This window comes from Mauremys reevesii, linkage group 8, assembly GCF_016161935.1.
Source record: "Mauremys reevesii isolate NIE-2019 linkage group 8, ASM1616193v1, whole genome shotgun sequence".
Classification (NCBI taxonomy): domain Eukaryota; kingdom Metazoa; phylum Chordata; order Testudines; family Geoemydidae; genus Mauremys; species Mauremys reevesii.
In genome coordinates, this window is record NC_052630.1 from 21,643,353 (window position 1) to 21,665,334 (window position 21,982).

The 21,982-nt window shown below is 45.2% G+C and overlaps 1 protein-coding gene across 3 annotated transcripts; it reads left to right on the forward strand.

The window, feature by feature from the left end:
- Positions 1–2,340: 2,340 nt before the first annotated feature.
- Positions 2,341–17,437, forward strand: LOC120370790 (E3 ubiquitin/ISG15 ligase TRIM25-like). 3 transcript variants are annotated; one of them, XM_039485994.1, is made up of 10 exons: positions 2,341–2,601; positions 3,109–3,649; positions 4,779–4,874; positions 5,801–6,034; positions 6,134–6,156; positions 8,137–8,273; positions 8,684–8,714; positions 10,443–10,480; positions 11,900–12,000; positions 12,453–12,871. In XM_039485994.1, the coding sequence occupies exons 2-9, from the start codon at positions 3,209–3,211 to the stop codon at positions 11,971–11,973; spliced, it is 1,074 nt and encodes a 357-aa protein (XP_039341928.1). In that variant the 5' UTR covers positions 2,341–2,601; positions 3,109–3,208; the 3' UTR covers positions 11,974–12,000; positions 12,453–12,871. The 3 variants fall into 3 exon arrangements, with proteins under 3 accessions (XP_039341928.1, XP_039341927.1, XP_039341926.1); XM_039485993.1 differs by lacking the exons at positions 2,341–2,601; positions 12,453–12,871 and adding an exon at positions 16,028–17,437 and having other exon boundaries at positions 2,899–3,649; XM_039485992.1 differs by lacking the exon at positions 2,341–2,601 and having other exon boundaries at positions 2,900–3,649.
- The last annotated feature ends 4,545 nt before the right edge of the window (positions 17,438–21,982 follow it).

The following is a 21,982-nucleotide window of genomic DNA, read 5'->3' on the forward strand; positions in this document are numbered from 1 at the left end:
AAGAACTTTAACAGCAATATCATATACTACACAAACATTCACAGTTTTCTATTATTGTAGATCTACTGAAAGTTAAATGGGCGCGGAATATATTATAACACTACACAACTCGCTAAAACCATCCCCTGACACTTTACAGAATTAGGGAGAAGCAAAGATGATTTTAAACTTCCAGCCTCTCACTCCTGGACGGTGCCTCTTGTGAGCATCAGCACAGAGCCCTGGGGTCCAGCGAGCCTAGTGACGAAAGCAGGAGCCAGACACTGAGCCAAGACACCTAGGTTTCTTTCCTCGCTCTGACATTAGTTGTCTGTGTGAAGCCTTGGGCATGGCACTTCACCTCCCTTTTTCCTCAGTTTTCATCTCAGGTGTAAAATCAAGGCCGATGATGATCTTATCCAGCCTTTTCAAGTGCTCTGGGAGCCTCTGTTGTAGAAACAGGAAGTGTTACGGCTCTGCTTTGTACACCTTAAGGTGCTTTTGTCTTTGGCCCCACCCTGCAATTTTCTACACAACAGCCAGATGAGGCACCGTGTTGCCTGTAGGAATTGTTTAGTTATTTTTGGAATTTGTTTTAATTATTTAATTGCTTTTCCCATTCAAAGCAAAGTTTACACAAAGCACGCTGCAAAAGTGAAGGAGTTCAGATGGTGCCAGGTTCCCAGGCTGACTCAGTTTCACACAAGAACATATAGCAATACCCCCTGCAAAGGGAAGGAAAGGAATGCTGATATCTAAGCACATGGGATGCTGAACCTTCCCTTTGGATTGCTCCCTTCTGCACTACCCCTGTGGGGAAGGGCTTAGAAGGAAGAAATCTCCTCGAGGATCCCCTTGCAGAGTTCCTCCTTGCTGATTATTCCATCTGGGGGGCAGGGTTTGCTGCACTGCAGATTGGTCACTGGGACCTATCCCCAATCCCTTTAGGTCCTGAGGGATCAGGAGGCAGGGGCGGCTCTATGTATTTTGCCGCCCCAAGCACGGCAGTCAGGCAGCCTTCGGCGGCATGCCTGCGGGAGGTCCGCTGGTATCGTGGATTCGGCGGCATGCCTGCAGGTGGTCTGCCGGTCCCGCGCCTTCGGCGTACCTGCCGCCGAATTGCCGCCGAAGCCGCAGGACTGGTGGACCTCCTGCCCTCATGGCAACCGGCAGGCCCCCCACCTGCAGCTTGCTGCCCCAGGCATGCGCTTGGAGCGCTGGTGCCTGGAGCCGCCCCTGTCAGGAGACCAGGGTTATCTGTGCAGAGGCCCTGCAGCTTCACACCAGCTTTGTGCTGGTCAGGCTTGCCCCCTCCTGGCAGTTCTGATGGAGCAGCACACGCCTATAGACTTTCCTTGGCCCCAGGATTCCCCTTAAAGGGAGATCTCCGTGAAGCTGGAGACTCCACCACAGTCCTCTTTCCTGGCTAAGCTCCATGGTGCCAGGGAGGAGAGATTACATATATGCCCCCTTCCCTTATCTGTGAGGATACGTGCACTGTACCTTTAAAACGGAAGTGAGACAGGAGGCAGGAGGGGGCCCGGAAAGGATCTAGGTAGAGGCTCCACAGTTAAGCCAAAGGGGAGAAAGACAGATGGATAATACTGTTTGCATAGTCCAATAAAGTTCCTTGTTCAGTGTTAGAAAATTGTGGCTGTGTTGGGACTTTTGCTCTTTACACAACAAGATTATGAAGAAACCACCTGGGCATAGTTGGGCCCCAAATACCCTTGTTTTCTAACTGTATTGTACACAAACATACCAGACTCTGTCAAATAGGTGCGCGCGCGCACACACACACACACTAACTGTTGTTGACTAGTTTCAGGCAGCTTATACAACACAGAACACAGCAAGCACCACTAGAGGGCTCACAAACTGTATAAAGGGGTGTGACCCTATTTCTCTACACTCCAACCTCTTGCAGTGATGTTTTACCAATGCCACATGACCCCCTCTAGAGCAGGCTGGGTGCAGAAGAAATGCCTTAAATGTCTCCTGTAAGCACGGGTGAAAGTAACTCACAGGACTTAGCAGTACGGCCAGAGTCTGGGGGTGGGAGGGTGGCCTCCTCTGGAAGAGGCGGGGCCTCAACTGGAAAGAGGCGGGGCCTCAAGATTTAAAGGCCCTGGAGCACCAGCTGTGGCTGGGAGTCCCAGGGCCTTTAAATCACCCAGGGGGCTCCCAGCTGCAGAGGTGGCTGGTAGCCCCGGGAGTGAACTAAAGGGCCTGAGGCTCCAGCTGCCATGGAGCTCTGGGCCCTTTAAATCCTGGCCCCAGCCTGGCCGCCGGAGCTGTGGCCGGAGCTGGGGCCAGGATTTAAAGGGCTCCTCTGAGTTCCCTGCCGCCCGGCCCGGCCACTGGAGCTGTGGACCGGGATTTAAAGGGCTTGGGTCTCCCTGACCCAAGCCCTTTAAATCCCCACCGCAAAAGCCAGTGTGGTCCGTCCGGCATACTTTCACCTCTGCCTGTAAGAGCTCTTCTTTATCTCCCTCAGCCCTCTCATTTTCCCTGCAGCCCTGCGTTGGGGAAGACGAGGACTTCAGGCCACATGAAGTAAAGGACATTGCTTGCTCAGGCCAGCCAGGCCTCGCTCGGGAAAGATGACTCCCTCAAGTGCAGGTTATTTTAAGTCTAATTTTCTCTTCTCACCAGGAAGGATTTTTCAGTTTGTGCTTTTAAATGCCTCCCTTGTGTCCTCACATCCTGTCAGCCCTGATAGTCATTTTAAGGAAGTGTCAGAGGGAGAGAGAAAGAGGGAGCTGAAAAGTTCCAAAGCTGCAGATACCAGGAAGCAGCCAGCACAAAGAAAATGGCAAATATGTTTGCTTGTGGGAGGAGGAGCCAGAGAACAGATAGCTCAGAGGGTGGGTGTCTTTGGTTAGCCTATAAGGGTGGACAGAGGAGGTCCTTACAGACTTTGGTATGGTTTTGCTGTTGTCTTCCTGTCTGCCTGACTCTGCAGTTGGCACTAAGCCCAGCAGCTTCCTGTTTAGTTTAGTTTCATTTCTCACAAACTGGCTAGGAGGGTGTTGTTTCTGAAGCCATGGCAGAGGCAGAGGAAGAATTCAGAGCAGCTGCTGAGCTGGAAGATGAGCTCAGCTGCCCTATCTGTCTGTGCTTCTACAGGAACCCTGTCTCCCTGAGCTGCCATCACAGCTTCTGCAAGGAGTGCATCCAGAAAGCACTGGCTGCCCAGCAGCAAGCCAAGGCCACCTACTCCTGTCCTATGTGCAAGGTCCAGCTGGGGCCCTTTCTGGAGCTGCATAAGAACTTCCAGCTCTGCAGCATCGTGGAGAAGTTCCAGACGGCTTCCTCAAAGGGAAAGCAGGGCAAGGAGAAGGCCTCTCCGCAAAGGAAGGAGATAATCCCCTGTGATTTCTGCTTGGAGCAGCCTCACACAGCAGTGAAAACCTGTATGACCTGTGAGGCATCTCTGTGTCAGGCCCACCTGAGCAAACACAATGCCAAGGCTGCACAGAAGGATCATGTCCTGGTGGAACCCAGTGACAGCAGCTCCCTGCAGGAGAGGAAGTGTGGCGAGCATGGCAAGCTATTAGAGTGTTACTGTGAAAATGACCTGGCCTTCGTCTGTGTGATGTGCTCTATCGCAGGCTCCCACAAGGGCCACAGCGTCATCACCCTGAAGGAGCAGTATGACAAGGAGCTGGTAAGGGGCTTTCTGCATCTCTGCTTCACGGGCACAAATTCCAAAGGGGATCTTTATGAGCTACGCTCAGTATGATAGTTCAGTTCAGGGTGGAAGTGCTAGGCGGGTAAGGGAAGGATTCCCCAGGTAATTCGGTACAGGGGGTAAAGGAGGAGGGAGGTGACTCATGAGCTGGTCTTAGTGTTCACCCCCAAAGTGAGAAAACTGTAGAAATCAGGAGGAAATTGACCTTGATTGCCCCCTTTTTATGCTGGGTCACACTCAGTTAAAGGCAGGAGGCAGATTTCAGTTCAAGCAATGATGTATGAGGGTCAAAAGTATAAAAGTCCTTTGTGGGCCCACGTGGACGCTGCTAGAGTACAGTGATAGTCTCAGATAGCATACGGGGAAAGCCCTGCAGTTCAGCATACTGAGCTTTGAAGCAGTAGTACGGTTAGCTGCACTCCAGGACTTTCAGTGCAGTGTAGCAGTGTCCACCCTGGACATGCCAAGCTGGTGTGCTGGAGAGTCACACCTTGGCTTGCTGTGTAGTAACTTGCCACACAGATAAGTCCTGAGCTAGGTTCGGGGTAAATATCCATGATCGCTACCTTATGTTCATGGTATAATAGGACTATTCACCTGGGTAAAGTTATGTACGTGTGTAAGTGTTTGCAGGATCAGGTATTAAGTGATAAGCTAAACGTATACAACTTCTCTTTTTAACCTACACAGTCACTGTGTGTCTAACAAATATGGGACTGTCTTTTTGTTCTGTGTTTGCACAGCACCTAGCACAATAGGGTCCTTATCCATCACTGGGGCTCCTGGGTGCTATGATAATGCAAACAGTCAATTTCTATATATAGGAGGTAAAATTAAAATCAGTTCTGACTACAATTCCAAGAATGTTTCCGTTTTCCAACTCATCCATGGTCTTATGTCTTTCGAGGAGGGTTGGGGGAGGCGAGAAGCACACAACTTATTATGTGACTCACTTGAAACAAATGGGTGCACATATTCAATGAGAAGGGATCGATAAAAGGGTCGCTTGTTCATTTCATCAGCTCCATAAAAATGCCATTTTCTTATGAACCCATCACTGTTACTTTCCCGTTATAATGTTTAATGCTGTTTTTCCTTTAACTAGGTTGTTTTCTCTAACACTATGGAACTGATGCAGGAAAACAAAAGTGCTATGAATAAAACCTTAGGGGAGCTTCAGAAGAGTGAGAATCAGCTCCAGGTTTGTGCCTGGATTATTCAAAGTATCTTTCTTTAATAATGACTTGTAAGAAAAAAAAAAAATAGCATCTCTGATCAGTGTTCTCTAGCAACCCCTTCTGACTGTGAAGATGACATAATAATAAATCTGTATTAATAATACCCCACTATGGGGCTCTTCAGGTCATGGGACTGCAACTTGTTTTTAAAAAACAACAACCATAAATGTGAGGAAAAATGACAGAGGCAAAGAATATTTGTTTGCATTCTGTAGTGTCTTTCTTCCACAGACCTCAAAGTACTTTGGGGCTGAATGTGAAACCTAATTCACATTTGTGAGCAGTTACTCACATAAGTAGTCCCACTGAAGAAGTCTAGCCTTTTGCAATCAATAATTAATTTTCACAATGTTCCCAGTGTAAGTTAGCGGATCATTATTATTCTTATCCCCGTTTTTGCTTTATCCCCGTTATTCTTACCCCTCATTTACAAATGAGTAAACTGAAAAGCAGAGAGGTTAAGTGTCTTAGGCAAAAATCACACAACCACGTCAGAAATAGAACCCAGGATTTTGACTCCCAGCTCCCTTGTCAAATCACTACACACACTTAATCCCATTGCATTGTTCTTAAAGCTCTCTTCTCCTATTAAAAGAGGAGCTCTACGTAAGTATGGGATTTTCAGAGTAAACCAATGCAATTCTCAGACTATAATGTCCTATCTGAACTTTCTCTGCTTTATTCTCTTTCATCACACCCAGATAATTTTCAGATTACGCTGATTACTTGGCTGTGCCAAGGAAAAGTGAAACGTTCTTATTGTCCACTTCATTCTTAACTCTGGTATTGCAAAACATTGGGTATAATAATGATAATTAATAAATAAACACACTAAGCTGTGGTACTGAATTCCTGAGCCAGCACCTTATTTGCTTACCTGTTCTTTTAGCTCAATAAGAAAACTTTGGATGCTCAGCTGTCAAACCTTTTCAAAGAGATCAAGGCAGAGGTGGATCAGAAGGAGAAGCAGATCCTGGCTGACATACAAGCCAGTGAGAAAAAGCAGCTGTCAGACATTGCCACACTGAAGAAGCAAACAGAAAAGAAGAGAGATGAGGCTGCGAAGGATCTTCAGGACCTGCAGAGGCTGAGAGCGCAAACAGACCCTTTCCAGTTCCTCAGAGTAAGCAGCAACATTTAGCTCTGATTTAATAAATGAACATTCAAGCAGTTGCCCTTGCCCAGCATTGCACTAAAACTATTTTTTAAAATATTTTTATAGGCATTTAAACTGGCACAAGACAGGTAAGTTCTCCCCCAAAAGGTTTGTCTTATTCCTTGGCACAATAGGGAGCTGGCAACTCTAAAAGCTCAAAAGACTTCTCTGTATCTCTAGTCTTCATTCTGTGTCCCAATGCCCCTCAAATCAGGCTGGTCTTAAGTCAGAGTTCACCACGCCCAAAATATGGATGGATAACGATTCACCTGTAACTCCAATAGTGCCCGGTTAGTTTTCAATGTCCTGAGCCACTGCCTTGATTACCCACCTCTAAGGGAATCCACTGGAGCTTATTAGCTCAGAGTTGTATTTTCCAGAGGTGAGCACAGTGTAGGGTTCAACTGTATTGAGAGTGATGCTTTGTCACGTGTATGCAGCCTTATATAATGTGCTTGGGCAAAACTACTGCACTTAGAACAAGGTGCAGAGCTCCATTTTTGGGTTAGGGGTTAACTGTCTCATTTGACTCAGTTGGGGTCTCATCACTCTCCCAGCAGCTGGGCTGCCCGTTCTGCTTGAGGATGGTCATAGTAGTTTTAGTGGTGTTGATGCCTCCTGTTGCAAGTAGCACAGGTGGTTAGTAAGTTTCTTATTGGCACACCTATCTGCTATGGTTATCAGTACAAAAAACTAATAATCATCTGAGCGATAGCACAGGCTTATTGTGGTGCAGTGAGGTGATAAAAAGTCCCCTTGAGGGTCACATAGCAATTTGGCTTTAACATTGATTTGGATTTTAAAATGTCCTTGTAAGAGTCAGGGTTACACTGTGACTTGGACTATGTTTTCTGTTTATGCTGCTTCCGAAGTGACTTAAGCGACACCAGAAAGGGTACTTTTATATCAGGCTAAGAGTATCCATATGGAGAATATAACTATAGTGGTACAATTCTACCAATATAGTAGCGTCAGTAAATTTCCCCATGTAGACAAGCCCTGATAGGGTATGAATTGTAGCACTGAGTCACAATGCCCTCCAGGGCTACTTTTCGGACGGTGCACCTTACACATCACAGAGCTCACAGCTGTATCTAAAATCAAAATCTAACCTATAGGGAATAAGTCATTTCCCAGAAGCTTAACCAGTTTAATATGTCTGGCATGTTCCTTTCACCACACTGGTGATTACGCAGCAGTGATAATAATATTCAGTAATGTTTAGAAAAAAGGTGGCCCTATTTTTCATCAGACAGTTTCAAAATTTGAATGTTTGCACCCAGTGGTAATCAATAGCAATACTACCCAGCAGATCGAGGGACATGATCATTCCCTTCTATTCAACATTGGTGAGGCCTCATCTGGTGTACTGTGTCCAGTTTTGGGCCCCCCCACTACAAGAAGAATGTAGAAAAATTGGAAAGAGTCCAGCAGAGGGTAACAAAAATGATTAGGGGCCTGGAGCACATGACTTATGAGGAGAGGCTGAGGGAACTGGGATTGTTTAGTCTGCAGAAGAGAAGAATGAGGGGGGATTTGATAGCTGCTTTCAGCTACCTGAAAGGGGGTTCCAAAGTGGATGTATCTAGGCTGTTCTCAGTGGTACCAGATGACAGAACAAGTAATAATGGTCTCAAGTTGCAGTGGGGGAGGTTTAGGTTGGATATTAGGAAAAACTTTTTCACTAGGAGGATGGTGAAGCACTGGAATGGGTTACCTAGGTCTGTGGTGGAATCTCCTTCCTTAGAGGTTTTTAAGGTTATGCTTGACAAAGCCCTGGCTGGGATGATTTAGTTGGGGATTGGTTCTGCTTTGAGCAGGGGGTTGGACTAGATGACCTCCTGAGGTCTCTTCCAGCCCTGATATTCTATGATTCTATGATAATGTTATTAATAATAACTGTAAGAGTAGTTGTAATGCAGAACACTTCTTTAGTACTTTATGTTGCCGAAGCGCTTTCCTCTGTATATTTTCTTCTAATTACTAGATACCTACCTAACTTTAGAGAGAGCCAACTTTATAATTGTTAATTGGTGATCACTGATTAAATGACTGTCTGGGTATTCTAGGATTAATAATCAGGATTTCAGCACTGACAGCATGGATGTATTAGCACTGCAGCTGGATCAGGCAACAATTGCAGCTGCTAGAAGCTGGACACAGCAGTATATCTCAAACCTAGATTCACTGATGCAAGCGGTGCACAGTAAGTAAACTACCCAAACTAGTAACAGAACATTACTGGTCGGTAGTGGAAAATGGCCACCTTTTATCAAGGACTGTGCAATAGCTCCCTGATTTATTCAACTGAGCATTGCTTGTGTGCTGCAAATGTTGATCCTTCTCCATAGGGGCCAGGGTATGGATGTCTGCCATCTGCCATGGCACCCTGTTCCCTCAGCCCCTCCCCCCGACCAGTTTCCATCTGCCCCAGCATTCCAAACCTCACCCTCTGTCAGACTTTTAGGGACCACCCCATGTGTTTGCCCAGTGGACCCATATTTTCAAATCTGCCTCTGATAATGGGATCAAGACCCCACAGCAACACATTCCAAATGACTGTTTATATTGCGAATACACTGCCAGCCTTCTAAGACATTCTCTCAACCCTTGCAGGTCAATTCATTAACCAAACACAGAGGAACAGGTAAATCCCTTTCTTCTCTTCACTTTTGCAATATTCACTGCAAATGCCACTAACCAGCCTTTGTATTTTCCAGAAGTTCACAGCTCTTCATTGGGAGGCCATTATGTATTGGGCTAAAGGGACAGAGATTTCACTGCTTTTATCCCCCTTCAGAACTGGACCTGCACTGCTGCTGCAAACATTCCTCACAAACATTTGTTCACGTTGTTAAACAGATTTGCTTTGAGTGTATCTGTGCCTCTTTGCTTTCCCCGAATATGCTAGCGAAGGGGTTTGCCAGCAGAAGCGCTCCCCCAAACAGCGCACTTAAATTCATACAGCAGAGTATTTGTGGAAAGTCGAGTGCGAATGCAAAAGGCGAGGATTCACCATGGCCACCTAATTCTAAGACTTACCGCCTGGAGTTGTTCACAACCGGGAGCAGACTGTCATAAAGCAAGGCAGACACCCCAAGCTGGCTGTATGTGCTATAATTAGATTTCACCAACCCAGAAACAAGAGTGAACTCCTGAAGCACTATAACAGTTTTACCATGGAGTCACAGACAGCCCCCTGGGGCACTCCAGTCTATCTTGCCACACAGTCAAGCTGGACTTAGTGATAAATGGTCACTTACACCAAAGATCACAAAAGATTCAGGTTTCTCCCAGTCCCAAGAGACCAATCACTTACCCCAGGTCAATTTGTACCTCAGATCTCACACCAAAGACAACGCTTGTAGCCAATCCTATAGTTAACTAACTAAGGATTTATTAACTAGGAAAAAGAAATGAGAGAGTTATTTACAGGATAAAGCAGGCAACATATACACATATGAGGTATAGTCTATGGTTCCAAAAGGTGGCAGAGCTGTAGTAATCTGTCAGCACTGAATGTCTTTTAGGGCTAACCCAGGTCTACCCTGGGGATCTCCACTTTTATTTCTTAGCGCCAGCCCTGTGAGAGTCCAGACAGCAAAGTGATGAAGGATTTTCACGTCAGTTATCTTTATTTCCTGTCTTTGTATTGTGATGGTTCACAATGGCCTACTTAGTATTGATAGCCCTCCTTGATGGGCGGGGGAACCACTCCTCCTGCCTGAGTTCACAAGTTCAGAGCAGGCATTTTTACAATTATAAAGCAAAACGTACATATGACCTTATTAGAGAGACCAGGTGGGTGAAGTAATATCTTTTACTGGACCAACTTCTGTTGGTGAGAGAGACAAGCTTTCGAGCTTACAAAGCTTGTCTCTCACCAATAGAAATTGGTCAAATTAAAGATATTACTTGACCCACCTTGTCTCTCTAGTATCCTGGGACCAACATGGCTACAAGAACCCTGCATACACATTACATTATAGCATGGGATACAGATATTACAAGTGAGATTAATGCATGCAGCAACTTACAAGCATTTTATAGAGTCTAAAACACATCCTGACAAGTCTAATACCTATCTTGAACAATACTAACATACAGATGAATTTATCCATGCTCAGCTGGCACCTACAGCCTTGGCAATAGCTTGCACCTGGTCCACCAGTGTCACAGTTACATTCCTACAACCAGATTCATCCATTGGCATCCAGGGTAGGAACAGGCCCTAGGAGGTTGTTCTTCTTTTCAGAACAATGGGTTTTGTGTGTCTCTGTCTCTTAATGAATTTATTTCATACCCAACTCCATCCCCAAAGTGCAGCTTGTGTTTTAATGGGCATTGATATTCAGTGTTATCTCTTGACATACAGAGCAGCTCCAGACTCCAGAGATCATTTCCATTATCAAGGTAAGTGTTCAAAAATATTGTTGTTGCTCTTAAAGACTGTGGTCCATATCTCCTCTCTGGAGGGAAGGTATCTCACTTGCATTTTGTATTGTGCAGCTCTGTCAGATCTTCCTGTCAGAGGCGAGGCCAGTGGGAATGCAGAGGACAGGTGCAGGGCATGGTGCTCAAAATCTGCACCAGGCTGACATCTGCTAGAAAACACACAGGAGACATCCTGGAATTAAGGCCTTAGGGAGGGATTCCTTCTGCTTCAGTGCTCCTTAGGGGCCTGATCTAGCTCCCAGGAAAGACTATGCAGACTCCCTCTGACTATAACAGAAGGTGGATGAAGTCTGTAAGGATCAGGCCTAGTTACTGGGTTGCCACTGAATAGTAATGTGGCGTCTGTGCATTTGCATGCCTACTTTATGTGCAAAATTATTACTATAACTGCCTTTTCTCCTTCAGTGTTTTTACTGCAACATGAATGAGGCAGGGCTGCTATCTTCCCTCATTCAGTGAGCACCTTAACGGCTTCTCAGTCATTGAGGCATTTCTCCTCGCTCCCCATTACACAGCTAAGTTAGCCATCCACATGGATGTGCGATGCAGCCTTCTTTCCTTTAGCTACTCCCATGAGGTTCTGCTCACTAGTGGAGTAAAAGATTTTTACTGTCTTGCCCTTTATGCTTCAGAAAATACAGGAGTAACTTCAGATTGACTCTTGTAAAGGAGATGAATCTAATCCAATGTTTCATAAATAACAAAAGCTAAGTAGCAAAATGTTAACTCAAGCATATAAAGATCTAGGTGAAATGCTGGTCCCGGTGAAGCCAAGGGGAGCTTTACCATTGACTTCAATGAGACCAAAATTTCACCCCCTGATCTTACATCCTTGCTACTTTGGGCTATTATTTTTGTCAGAATTTATAAGATTAGCAGGATTAAGCCTACTAGATAGGAGATCTCCAAGAAAAACCTCAGTGCTGCAGGACATTATGTCGGTGACTCGTAGCATTCTCTTTCAGTTGCTACTAATCCAGTGCCCAAACAGTGCAGCTGGTTGGAAAATAGTGAGTTGTTTCTGTGAAAATTTTTGCAAAAAAAATTATTTTTACAGATGTTTTCCAGGTTTGGGGCAAAAAATAGAAAATGGAAGCCTTTTCAGTTTTCTAACAATGTTTCATTGAAAACCCAGAACATCTAAAAAAGAAATGAAAATTTTCCTCAAAAATTTTGGTGTTGGGGAAAAAAGGTCATTTTCCATCCAAACCTATTTCTGATGGAAAAATGTCAGCCAGTTCTACTCAACAGGATGGTGGTAACATTTTATTTCAAAAGGGCTACCTGTGTGATAGCTGCTTACCGGTGGGAGGAAGAGTTCACAAGCTAGTCCTAAGTATGATTACATTTCCCTGAAATGTTTGGTTGTTTTGCCAGGTAATCCATACCATTCTTTCTTCAAAAAACAACAGAGGTTTGGTTTTGGAAATCCCCATTTTTCACGGAAATAGACTGGGAACACAAGGCAGTGAATGCAGGTAAGGTACTAAGAGGAATTTATTAATTACGGAGTAATTCAACAGTATCCCTGTCCTCTCTTTAGCACCCATCCTGTCCCAGATATGATAGTAAGTGTTTAAAACAGCTAGCTATATTTTTCTAAGACACTATTTTGTCAAAACCCTATTTATCAGCTGAGCATTTTAACACAATAGTCTTGTCTAATTAACTGTGTTTAAAGAAAGCCATAGCTCATTACTAGGGGTCTGTGTTTGTAATGTAGGTTTGGTTATGAGACAAGTTTTCTGTTAGGGTCAAACTAAATGTTCCACGCAGAGCAAGAACCTAACTGAAATGAGAAAGCAGGAGAAAACACTGGACAAGATGAAATGCTAAATAGCCCTTAAGAAATGTTGCTAACGTACTATTACAAATATAATTAATTATTGAGGGTGACAAAGTGAATCTTCTCAATCTTTTATATTTCTAGAACATACAATGAAAGGAAAGGATGTGGTGGCTGAAATAATGGTTCCCAGAAGTAATAAAGAGACATGAAAAAGTTGGGGAGACTGAGACCAAAGAGATTAAGTTCAACATTTTCAAAAATGTCCATTAATTCTGGGTACTTTTCAAGTGTCTCTGCCAAAAAAACTTCCTGCGGCAAATAAAAATATAGAATACGAATGCAAAGAATTAAACATGAATGCAGCAAAAAAGCCCATGTGGCTTGTCCTTCTCCCTGTCTCACCAACATGTGGAACTGCTTGTTTCAGAGTATTTACCAACCAAGCTATAGTCGTGTCACCAGTGATAAGTCTGACTAAATATTGGCTGTATGTGTGTAAGCTTTTGACTTCTGTTCAATGTGTTTTGGAGTAATCAAATAAATGATTACAAAGATGTAAAGTCAGTGCTATAGTAGTTCATGCCATTAAGCAGATTTCTAGTATTCAAGACATGTCTGCTTACAGCTGACTACAGTAAACAAGGCAGGACTTCGGGAAGCTGTACAGTGCAGTACCATAGAGTAATCCTATGAAGAAAATTTTGTAAAAGGACTCCTCAGTTCACAAGCAGCACACTTCACTTACAGTCCTGCAGGCTGGGAATGTGCTGCTTTATTTAACTATATACAAAAACAGGATTGTGGGGGGGACTACAGGAAATGAGGGGTGGAGCATGGCCCAGCCCATAATACTCTACCCAGTTAACCCCTGGATGACCACTGTACTACATCCCTCTCTTCGTAATTTACACCCCAAATGTAGTTTTTTAAATAACCGGGCGTTCTTCTCTCTCTCATGGGATAGCGCCTCTCTGGGGCAGCTCAGGCAGACTGGGAATCTGCTGCTTTATTCAACTATATATAAACAGGGGGTGGAGAAAATACACACTAATTAAACAGGAATTAAGGAAGTGGGGGAGCATGGCTCCAACTTATAATACTCTGAGTAACCGAATTAACCCCTCGATGCCCACTGTATTAGAGAAAATATTTTGAAAACTTGCCATAAAGAGTGATTATTAGCTCAGGTTCACTTCAGAGCATCATAATTGTTTTTATATCAAAGCCTATAGAATGGGAACACACTGGAGCTTAGGCAGCCTCCAAACGAATCTTTAACACGATTGCTACAGACAAGTCAAAGAGCCAGCAGCAAATAAGGGGAATGTATCAAAAAGACCTGCTCTATGAGAGGTTTTCTTCTGGTCTGACATGCTAAAATGCCGCTGTATTTCTTTCACAATCCTGCCCCACCTTGATTCCTGAGGAGCATTCCGCATTTCAGTACAAGTAACTGCTGCATTACCCCTCACCTCCTTCTCCACGCACTCCCTGTCCGTGGCCCCACAAAGTCGCGGGACCTCCTGGTCAACCTCCTCCTTGCCCTGGCTAAAATGGCCATCTACGTGACCAGGGAGAGGCGGTTGGCCAATGGAGACTCCTGCGACTGTGGGGCTTGTTTCCGATCCTTAGTCCATTCACGTCTCAGGGCGGAGTTCCTCTGGGCGGCGTCCGCTGGCTCCCTCGACGCCTTCAAGGAGCAGTGGGCGCTGTCCGGGGTTCTCTGCTCGGTGTCCCCGTCAGGCTCCCTTCTTATGACCCTTTGACCGCACTCCTGTCCCTGTTCTTTTTTTAGTTGTCCCCCGCAATTAGTGGGATTCTGAGGCCCTGTGGAACCTCCCCTTAGGCTGGGGGGGGGATCCGTTAGCATGGGGCGGGCTTTGCCCGCCCCGTTTCCCGGAAACCCAATAGATACTTGTAAGAATGTCTAGACAGTGCCCTTTTAGTTCCAGGTAGGAGCCATATGAGTTTCTTTTAGACATCAGAACAAAGCATGAAATTACTCCAAGACCCCTATTAAGTCCATGTTTAGTGTCCACATCCCAGTAATGCTGGCTGGAAGAGAAAACGTGAACTGAGAATCCCCTTCAATTTGCCCAAACTGTACCGCTTCCTAGTAACTGTTGTCCGATGGTTTGAGATGGTGAGTCCTGGCTCTTGTTCCTTACTTCCAAAAGTCAGGTCAACACCAGCTGTAGAAGGAAAAGTAAATCTATTTTTTACCACTAGCCCACTGAGCTTTATTTGTTTAATATCAAATCTTACAATTATGAAAAAAAAGAAGGGGGAAAAATGAACAAACACAAATCGCCCATCTCAGGTTTGTAAAATAGTCTTTGGGCCTGCTCCTCTGCTGGTGTCAACTGGTGGAGCAGCCAGCAGGGAAGGAATAGCAGCTGCTCAGAGCACTCCTGGCTCACGCTGGAGCTGCTCCTGAAATAGGGGCACAGGAGAGGTGGTGGGACAGCTGGAGAGGCAACAACCCTTTCCTCTTCCCTATAGTTGTGGGGCTGATTCAGACTCGCCGGTGTAAAAGCCGCACTGCACAGCTCAGGGACATGGTTTCAATTCGTAATCAAATACACAATTTCTTCCCACATCATCACCTTTGAGAACCACAGTTCAGAGCCACAAATATTCCCCAGGCTACAGGTTGGATACTCTTGACCTAGTGGGAAATTCACCCCAGTGCAGAAGAAGGCATATGCCCATCTAAGTGCCAGTTAAGGCCTATTTTGATTAAATTGATTCCTAGCTCTATTAGCTACATTTGTGTTCATTTTGACTGAAATGGCTCAAGAGTTTATCTGAGTTCCAGAAATAGACCACGTATCGAGAGACGTTACCAAATAATCATGTGACCAGTCAGGACTCTTGAGCAGGGCTAATGAAGGAACAGATTAAGACGTGTGCATGCCGGCGGAGATGCCAGTATAGAGTGCTGCAAGGTGAATCATTATCTTACCAAGCACGTGGCAGAAGCATGTTACAATACGATCAAACGAAGCCATAAGGTGCTTCATGGCATCAGATCAGACCCTGGCCTCCATGGCTTCTTGACTAGGCTAGTGCCTGGCATGCTACCTGGGAGTGACTGTGAAGGTTGCACTGAGATGAACTAGCCCAGCATGCTGCTGTCTGCTGCCTAAGTGGAATGAGCCAGAGAAAGAACATCACGTGGGTTGCTGTACACTCTGTGCTCCCTATCCAGCCTGAAGCCAATTCAAAGTTTTGTTCTTGATTTTTCAAGGCCATTAATGGATAGGCTCAAGCGATTTTGGCTGACCACCTTTCGCTGCATGACATACCATGGCTGCCACAATCAGTTGGGCTGTCCTCCATAGTGATGTTCACAGAGGCTGGGGGCATAATGTTCTCAGTCATGTTCTTCTGGCCTGTGGCACTCCCTCCCCCATATGCAATAAAGACCCACCTCTTTGTGCAGTTCTAGTCTCAGTAACGCAGTTACAGAATGACTGAGGTGTTGAGGAAGTCAGGTGGGGAAGTTTGCCTTTGGACACAGAATTGATGTGGTTCCTTTTTTTTTATGGCACTTAATGCAGAGTTAATAGGGCTAGAAATGAAATGAACACATAGGCAGAGAGACAGCTCATAATTAGTTTACCATTTGTTACATTTTAATTGTTTTAGGACACTAATTAATTATCTCAATCTTCTAATAATTTTTAAATGTAGATAATTATTTAACTATTTAGGACATCAAAGAACTGGCTTAATTTGGTCTACAACTTCCATGAGATATGACAGGCCCAACCACTCAAGATCAAGAGACAAGACATTTTCTGCCTTGGTGTTTTGAACCCTACTATGCTCTTATCTCGTGCATCCCTGTTGCCCTGCTTCCACAGGTGAATTCAAAGACACTGTCAGCTCTGTTCACATTCAGGTCTGGACTCAGTGGGCCATGTTCATTGGAAAGTTGAGAGTTCGCTACCCACTAATGGCACAGATTCAACAAGCAGGCTCACAACTGGGCATTGCTTCTTCTCAAAACCTGCCAAGTGAAATGTTGGAAAACAAAAGAAAATGATGAAAACAATATCTCCAAAACAAGACTGTGAAGAAATATTCCCCAGGATTGTCAACAGAACGTTGTTCAGAACTGAGTTTCTAGGGTTGATGTTTGCAGCCTTTAGGTTAAGCTGGTGCCATTCTCATTAAATTAGGGTTTAAGGACTAAACTACAATACAGAAAGCGTATTAACTGAATAATGCCTTACCAAACATGCTCAAAAAGGTAAAAAGAGAGTTATAAAGAGATATTCCAGTCATTTTTCACACCCTCTTCATGAAGTCAACTTTGTTTTGTAATCACTTTGGCATGAAATGTATCGAGCAGTTGAGCTCCAAGCCACAGATTTTCCAGCCACCCTGCGTGTCTCTGAATCACTAAAGCAATTTCCTTAATTAAACTGAGATTGTAAAACTCAAAGTCTGGAAAAGCCCCCACAGTTCATGCAGTAGTTTCCGCATCTATAAATGAAGGGCAGGGATACTGTCCTACCTCCCTCAGGGTTGTGACGATTAACTGGTCAATATTTGTACTCCCCCTTGCACCATGGGAAATGCAATCTCAGTGTTAGGTATGATCATTCGCAGCATTTTTACAAAAGACAAATAAACCTCATAACATCCCTGTGAGGCAAACATTATTCATTATTTGTACTACTGTAGTGTTTAGGGTCCCTAGTCAGAACAAGTACACAGTCTCTGCTGCAAGGGGCTTACAGTTAAGTCTTAGACGATATATGGGGGCAGACAGACAGGCAGGCTGGGGATTACAAGGAAACAATGAGACGATATTGGTCATCAGGATAGGCAATGATAAGGATTATCCCAACTTTACAGAGCAGGGAGGTTAAGCGTTTGCCTGTGGTCACAGAGGGAGTCGCTGATGAGAACTCTGCGGTTCTGACTCCCTGTCCTATGCTCAGCCACACCTACTGCCTTTCTTCACATGCTTCTCTGTGTGTTTATTGCCCTCCCCCGCCCATTTGTAATAATCCTCCTTGTGCCTGTGTGGCAATAGGCAGGGCCTAAATAAATTCAAACAATCACTGCAAATACTAGAAAATGGACAGATGGCCTCAAATGCAGCCCTGGAAAGTGCAAGGATTTCTTTCATAGCATGTAGCTCAATCAGATTTTACCAAGGTGCAAATTCATAAAACCTTAGCACACCCTTACTTCCTCTTGTTTGTCTCTTGTTTTTTAACTTTTAAAAATAACAGATAATTTAATGCTGGGGAAAGGTGCAGAACTGGCATTCTTAGGAACAGGTACAGAGCAGCAGCTGCACAGCAAGCTCATACACTAGCCCAACATGACTCAGACTTGACCTTGAAAAATCACCTCAAAGGGAGATGTATCTCCGGCCTATTCAGTCCTTAGCGTCTCTACTGAGAGGAAACAATTTGTATCAGTGTGATGGTGGATTCTGTGATGTGGAGGCTTGGCCACTGAGAGCAGAAGTGAGACCCCTGACTCATTCTCTGACTAATGGTCATGTTATCACACATTTTCTTTTAGTGGAAGGGGAAAGGGAGGTCCTATGGGATCTCCCAACCTACGTTCCCTTATTGCACACTGTGCTCTGCAGCGCAGAGCCCTCTCTCTGCCAAAAAAAGGCTGGGTTTGTCCCTTCCAAAACTCTGTTAAGTCTCTGCAAAAATTGGCCAGAAGGGGTCACTCAGGTGCAATTTAAGACCACCTCAGCCCAGCTTCTCAGCACCAGCCATTCCTGGGCCTCTCTCATCCCAGGGTCAATGCACTCTTCTCCACTGTGTGGCTGGGGGGAATAACTGTAGTGAGGCTTAATGTTCAGTTTGATGACCTAAATTAGTCTACTCCTAGCCTGATACCAAGGATCCAGCCTCAGCTGCACCCCCAAAGGTCCACAAATGCCATCTTCAAACAAACAAAATAAGCAACAAAGAGAAAAACTGAGTGGCAAACTCCCAGCAGAACAGACATGGTCTGCCCAGCAAGCTCGGAGTGTATGAATTATCTATAATAAAACCCTTTAGCATAAAGAAAATGCAATTGGGCACATTAGAAATAAAACTCACTCTGCATTGCATAAGGCCCAGGGGAAAGAAACCAGTAAATGCAGCTGGTCTACTTGGTGAGCTGCTATTACAGACATAGCATTACTGTCTGTGCAAAGCCAAGGGCTTTTCTTTTCATTGGTCCCATTGCTTTGATTTCCTTCCTCTCTCCCGGGGATCATCAGTTGGAGAATTGTAACCAGAAGGGAAGCACATCTCTGTCACAATATCAGGGTCCATGTCACACAGCATAGGAAGCCTACAACAAATGCACTCTCATTTTCTAATCTTACCTGTGATGGTCTGGAGTTCTGGTTCTCTTTTAGTGGGAGTTTTAAACATTCTGTATTGGGAGTGTCTTTAGAATGGAGAGATGGTTCAATTCTCTTTTATCACCTGCAGTAATCAATATGCACCTAGAGCGAGGATTCTAACCAGTAACCTCAACAGAACTGTCTCTGAGATTTCTCCCTTCTCAGCATAAACGGACAAGCCAAAGTCTGATAGATCCCCAGCCTTTGCTCTGCTGCACTTATCAGTCTTCAGTGTAACATAAAGTGTAACACAGGCTTGGGAGTTCAGCAGTCGTTCAAGGTGATCTACCTGCTCTCCCTATCACCACGCTAACTTTGGGTCCAAGCCAGCAGGATATGGATAACAGCTGCTTTCAACCTCTCAAAAGACACAAAAGAAACCAGCCTGGCCTTGTTCACTTTTATTACCCAGCATGTTTTCTGATTGTAAAATAGCTTGTTGTTTTCACCCAAAGCAAAGAAGCTATGGTCAGCAGATGCAACCTGGTGCTGCAGTTGCAGGCAGCAACTTAGGACAAACCAGTTCAGATGGGAAGGTGTTTTCTCAGAGTGATACTTTAAATGCCACCAGTGTTGTTCTAGGTGGAGTGAGGGCGAACCTTTGTCATTAATCAGCATCTCTGCATACTCCACTGAAGTGCTAATTTGTCACTTTCTATGGCGACAGCACTTGGTAATTCACAACACATTTCCTTCACCTCCAGCGACAGGAGGACATTGTAGGAGAATGAGGATCTATTTTCTTCTTTCTCCAGCAGTGGAACAGCCCCAGCGTCATAAATGGCTGTGCTAATTCTGGGCCCTGGGAAGGGGTGGGCAGCTATGTGGCCACTTGGGGAAGATGTATTGTTGCACCACAAAGCATTGCCCTGTGCCATGAAAATGCCCAACCTGTCTGTTGTCTAAGGTTTGGTTTCACTGAAAGCTCCCTTGCAAGGGACTCTGAGCCCAATACAGCAAGCTGCTGAGCTTTATTCTTCTGCTTTCACAGGGATTTGACCCCGTTCTGCACGTTGCAGGGGTAGGCCCTGTGTTTGGCAGCTTCTTTTCTTAACGTCTGTTGGCGCCACTGCCAGAGAAGTGGCAGCAAACTTTTCTTCCTAAGATGAGGGGGTTTGGGATGAGGAATTTAGGGAGTTTACCTCTCCCTTCTTTATTGCCAACATGCAATGGCATTTGGCTCCTCCACAGTTCCCCACATCTCTGAACCCCTGGTAGAAACTTCTGAAACTGGCTTAGAGAAGATTTCCTCTGACACCACTCAAATAGGTGCCAGTCTGATTCTTATGTGCCTCCTTTAGCCATTTGGAAGGGGTAGGTGGAAGCCGTGGAAGGTATAGTCACACTTTAAACAGCTGGGTATAGATGTCCCTGCTGTGATGGAGACCTCTATAGCCCTCACTAGACAGTTCTAAAGCCCTCTCTGCAGTATGATCAAAGACAATACAACATCCCATTGCACAACTAAAACACTTGACAGCATTGCTAAGAACTGAAACCTGAAATTATTGGGCTATAATGAGCAAAATTGAGAGGATAATTACCTAGGTGGGACCTTCCCATCTTTGCTAGACTATAATTTAGAAGAAAAGCTGAACATTTCTCCACATTGGTACAATCTTCCTTATTCTAGTAGAATTTGTTGGGGATGCAATATGTTGCCAAACTCTGTGTGTGTGTGGGGGTGCCCACGTTGTTGGCTAAATTAGCTGTGATTGGGGGAGATAAGGATTTTGTCATTCCTGCTGTATAGCAGGTGAGCTAGATACATAGGTGTCTCAATACTGCCTAAGGTGAAAAAGGCTTGTAGGTGAAAATTAATATCTAGGAAGGCAGATTTCTCTGTGGATACTAAGCTGACACTGCAGTTTTATTTCCAGGTCACATGCTGTCTGTTATAGAATGAAAAAATATGAGTTTGAGACTACTCCTATTTTTAATGCCCCTTACATATGCCTTGGGGGAGGAGGAAAAGGATGAAGATGATTAAATGAAGATGATATGAGGAAATATACCTGAGCCCATTGATTATTTAAGAAGAATTCAATCCTATGAGAATTTTAATACCTGCTTAGCTGTTGACTCTAGGACCCAATAGTCCACCATCCTGTACACTCAGAACCTAAGAATTTTGGATAGAGCTCTGTGGACTGAGCTGTCTGTCTGTGAGGCCTGATAGGAACTGATGTGTGAGCTATGCATTCCTGATGCATGCTCAGTATTATTTAATGTTGATATTTCCATGGCTCTGAATTACGGGGGCGGCGTTCATTGTCATGCACTCTTCCCTCCATCCACTTTATTTTCTGTTTGCTGTTTTTCCCATCTTTGATTGACATCTTTCGTAGGGTGGAAAGAGGAGAAGGCAGTTTTGCTGCTTCCACCAGGTGTTGCATCGAGTGAGGTGTGGCTGCAGTTACACTTCAAGGCATAAATAAGATGCTTTTAAGAAGCCAGGGCGCAGACCCTGTTTGCATTTACATTCCTGGGCAGCGAAGTAGCTGGGCGCAAAGTGACCCCTTCCCCTGCGCACCTCACCGGTCACACCTGGGGGAAATCAGCCTCCGCAGCACTGCGGCTGCCATGCCCGTGCAGGTGGGTGGCTCCCCGAGTCCCGAGTTACCACCGTACCCGCCAGACCAGCTGAGCCGGCGCTGAATGGGAAGGACAGAATGGAGCAGGAGCCGACTGCTTTCCCACAGAGCAAGGCGGAACTAGAGGAGGACCCCGGCTCCCTCCCTGACCTGCTCCAAGGGCAGCCTACGTGCCTCTGGCTCCATGTAAACACCGTCTAAGCCCCCAAGGAGCCAACGGTGAGCAAAGGGGTCCGAATCTGGGCTGTGTGTGCAACTCTAGAGCTCCTGACACTGACAGACTGTCCCCGCGTCTCACTAAAAGCCTGCATGGCGATGGCAGCTGTAGCTTACAGGGGAAAGAAGGGATGGTAGTGGTCCCGGAGATAGCGTCTATTCACTGAGGAGGGGCTCAATCCACCTGGTCCTGAATGGTGGCAGAGGATGCTCGTTTCAGAGTCAAACACTGGCCCCTCTGGCTTTGACTTCTCAGATCCCCTGACTCAGATCCAAAGAGCCATTTATCTAAAGCATAGACTGGAACCGCCGCTGTATGTTTCAGGATATGGCTACCGGATCCCTGGGTGGGTCCTCTTCCAGTCCAAAACCACAGAGGCATTTAGCAGCTAGATGTGATCAGAGACACCCCTGCTACAAGACATACCCTTTGCAAAACTGATCTGCTCTTAGAATAGCCTTAAATAGCCCAAACAGCA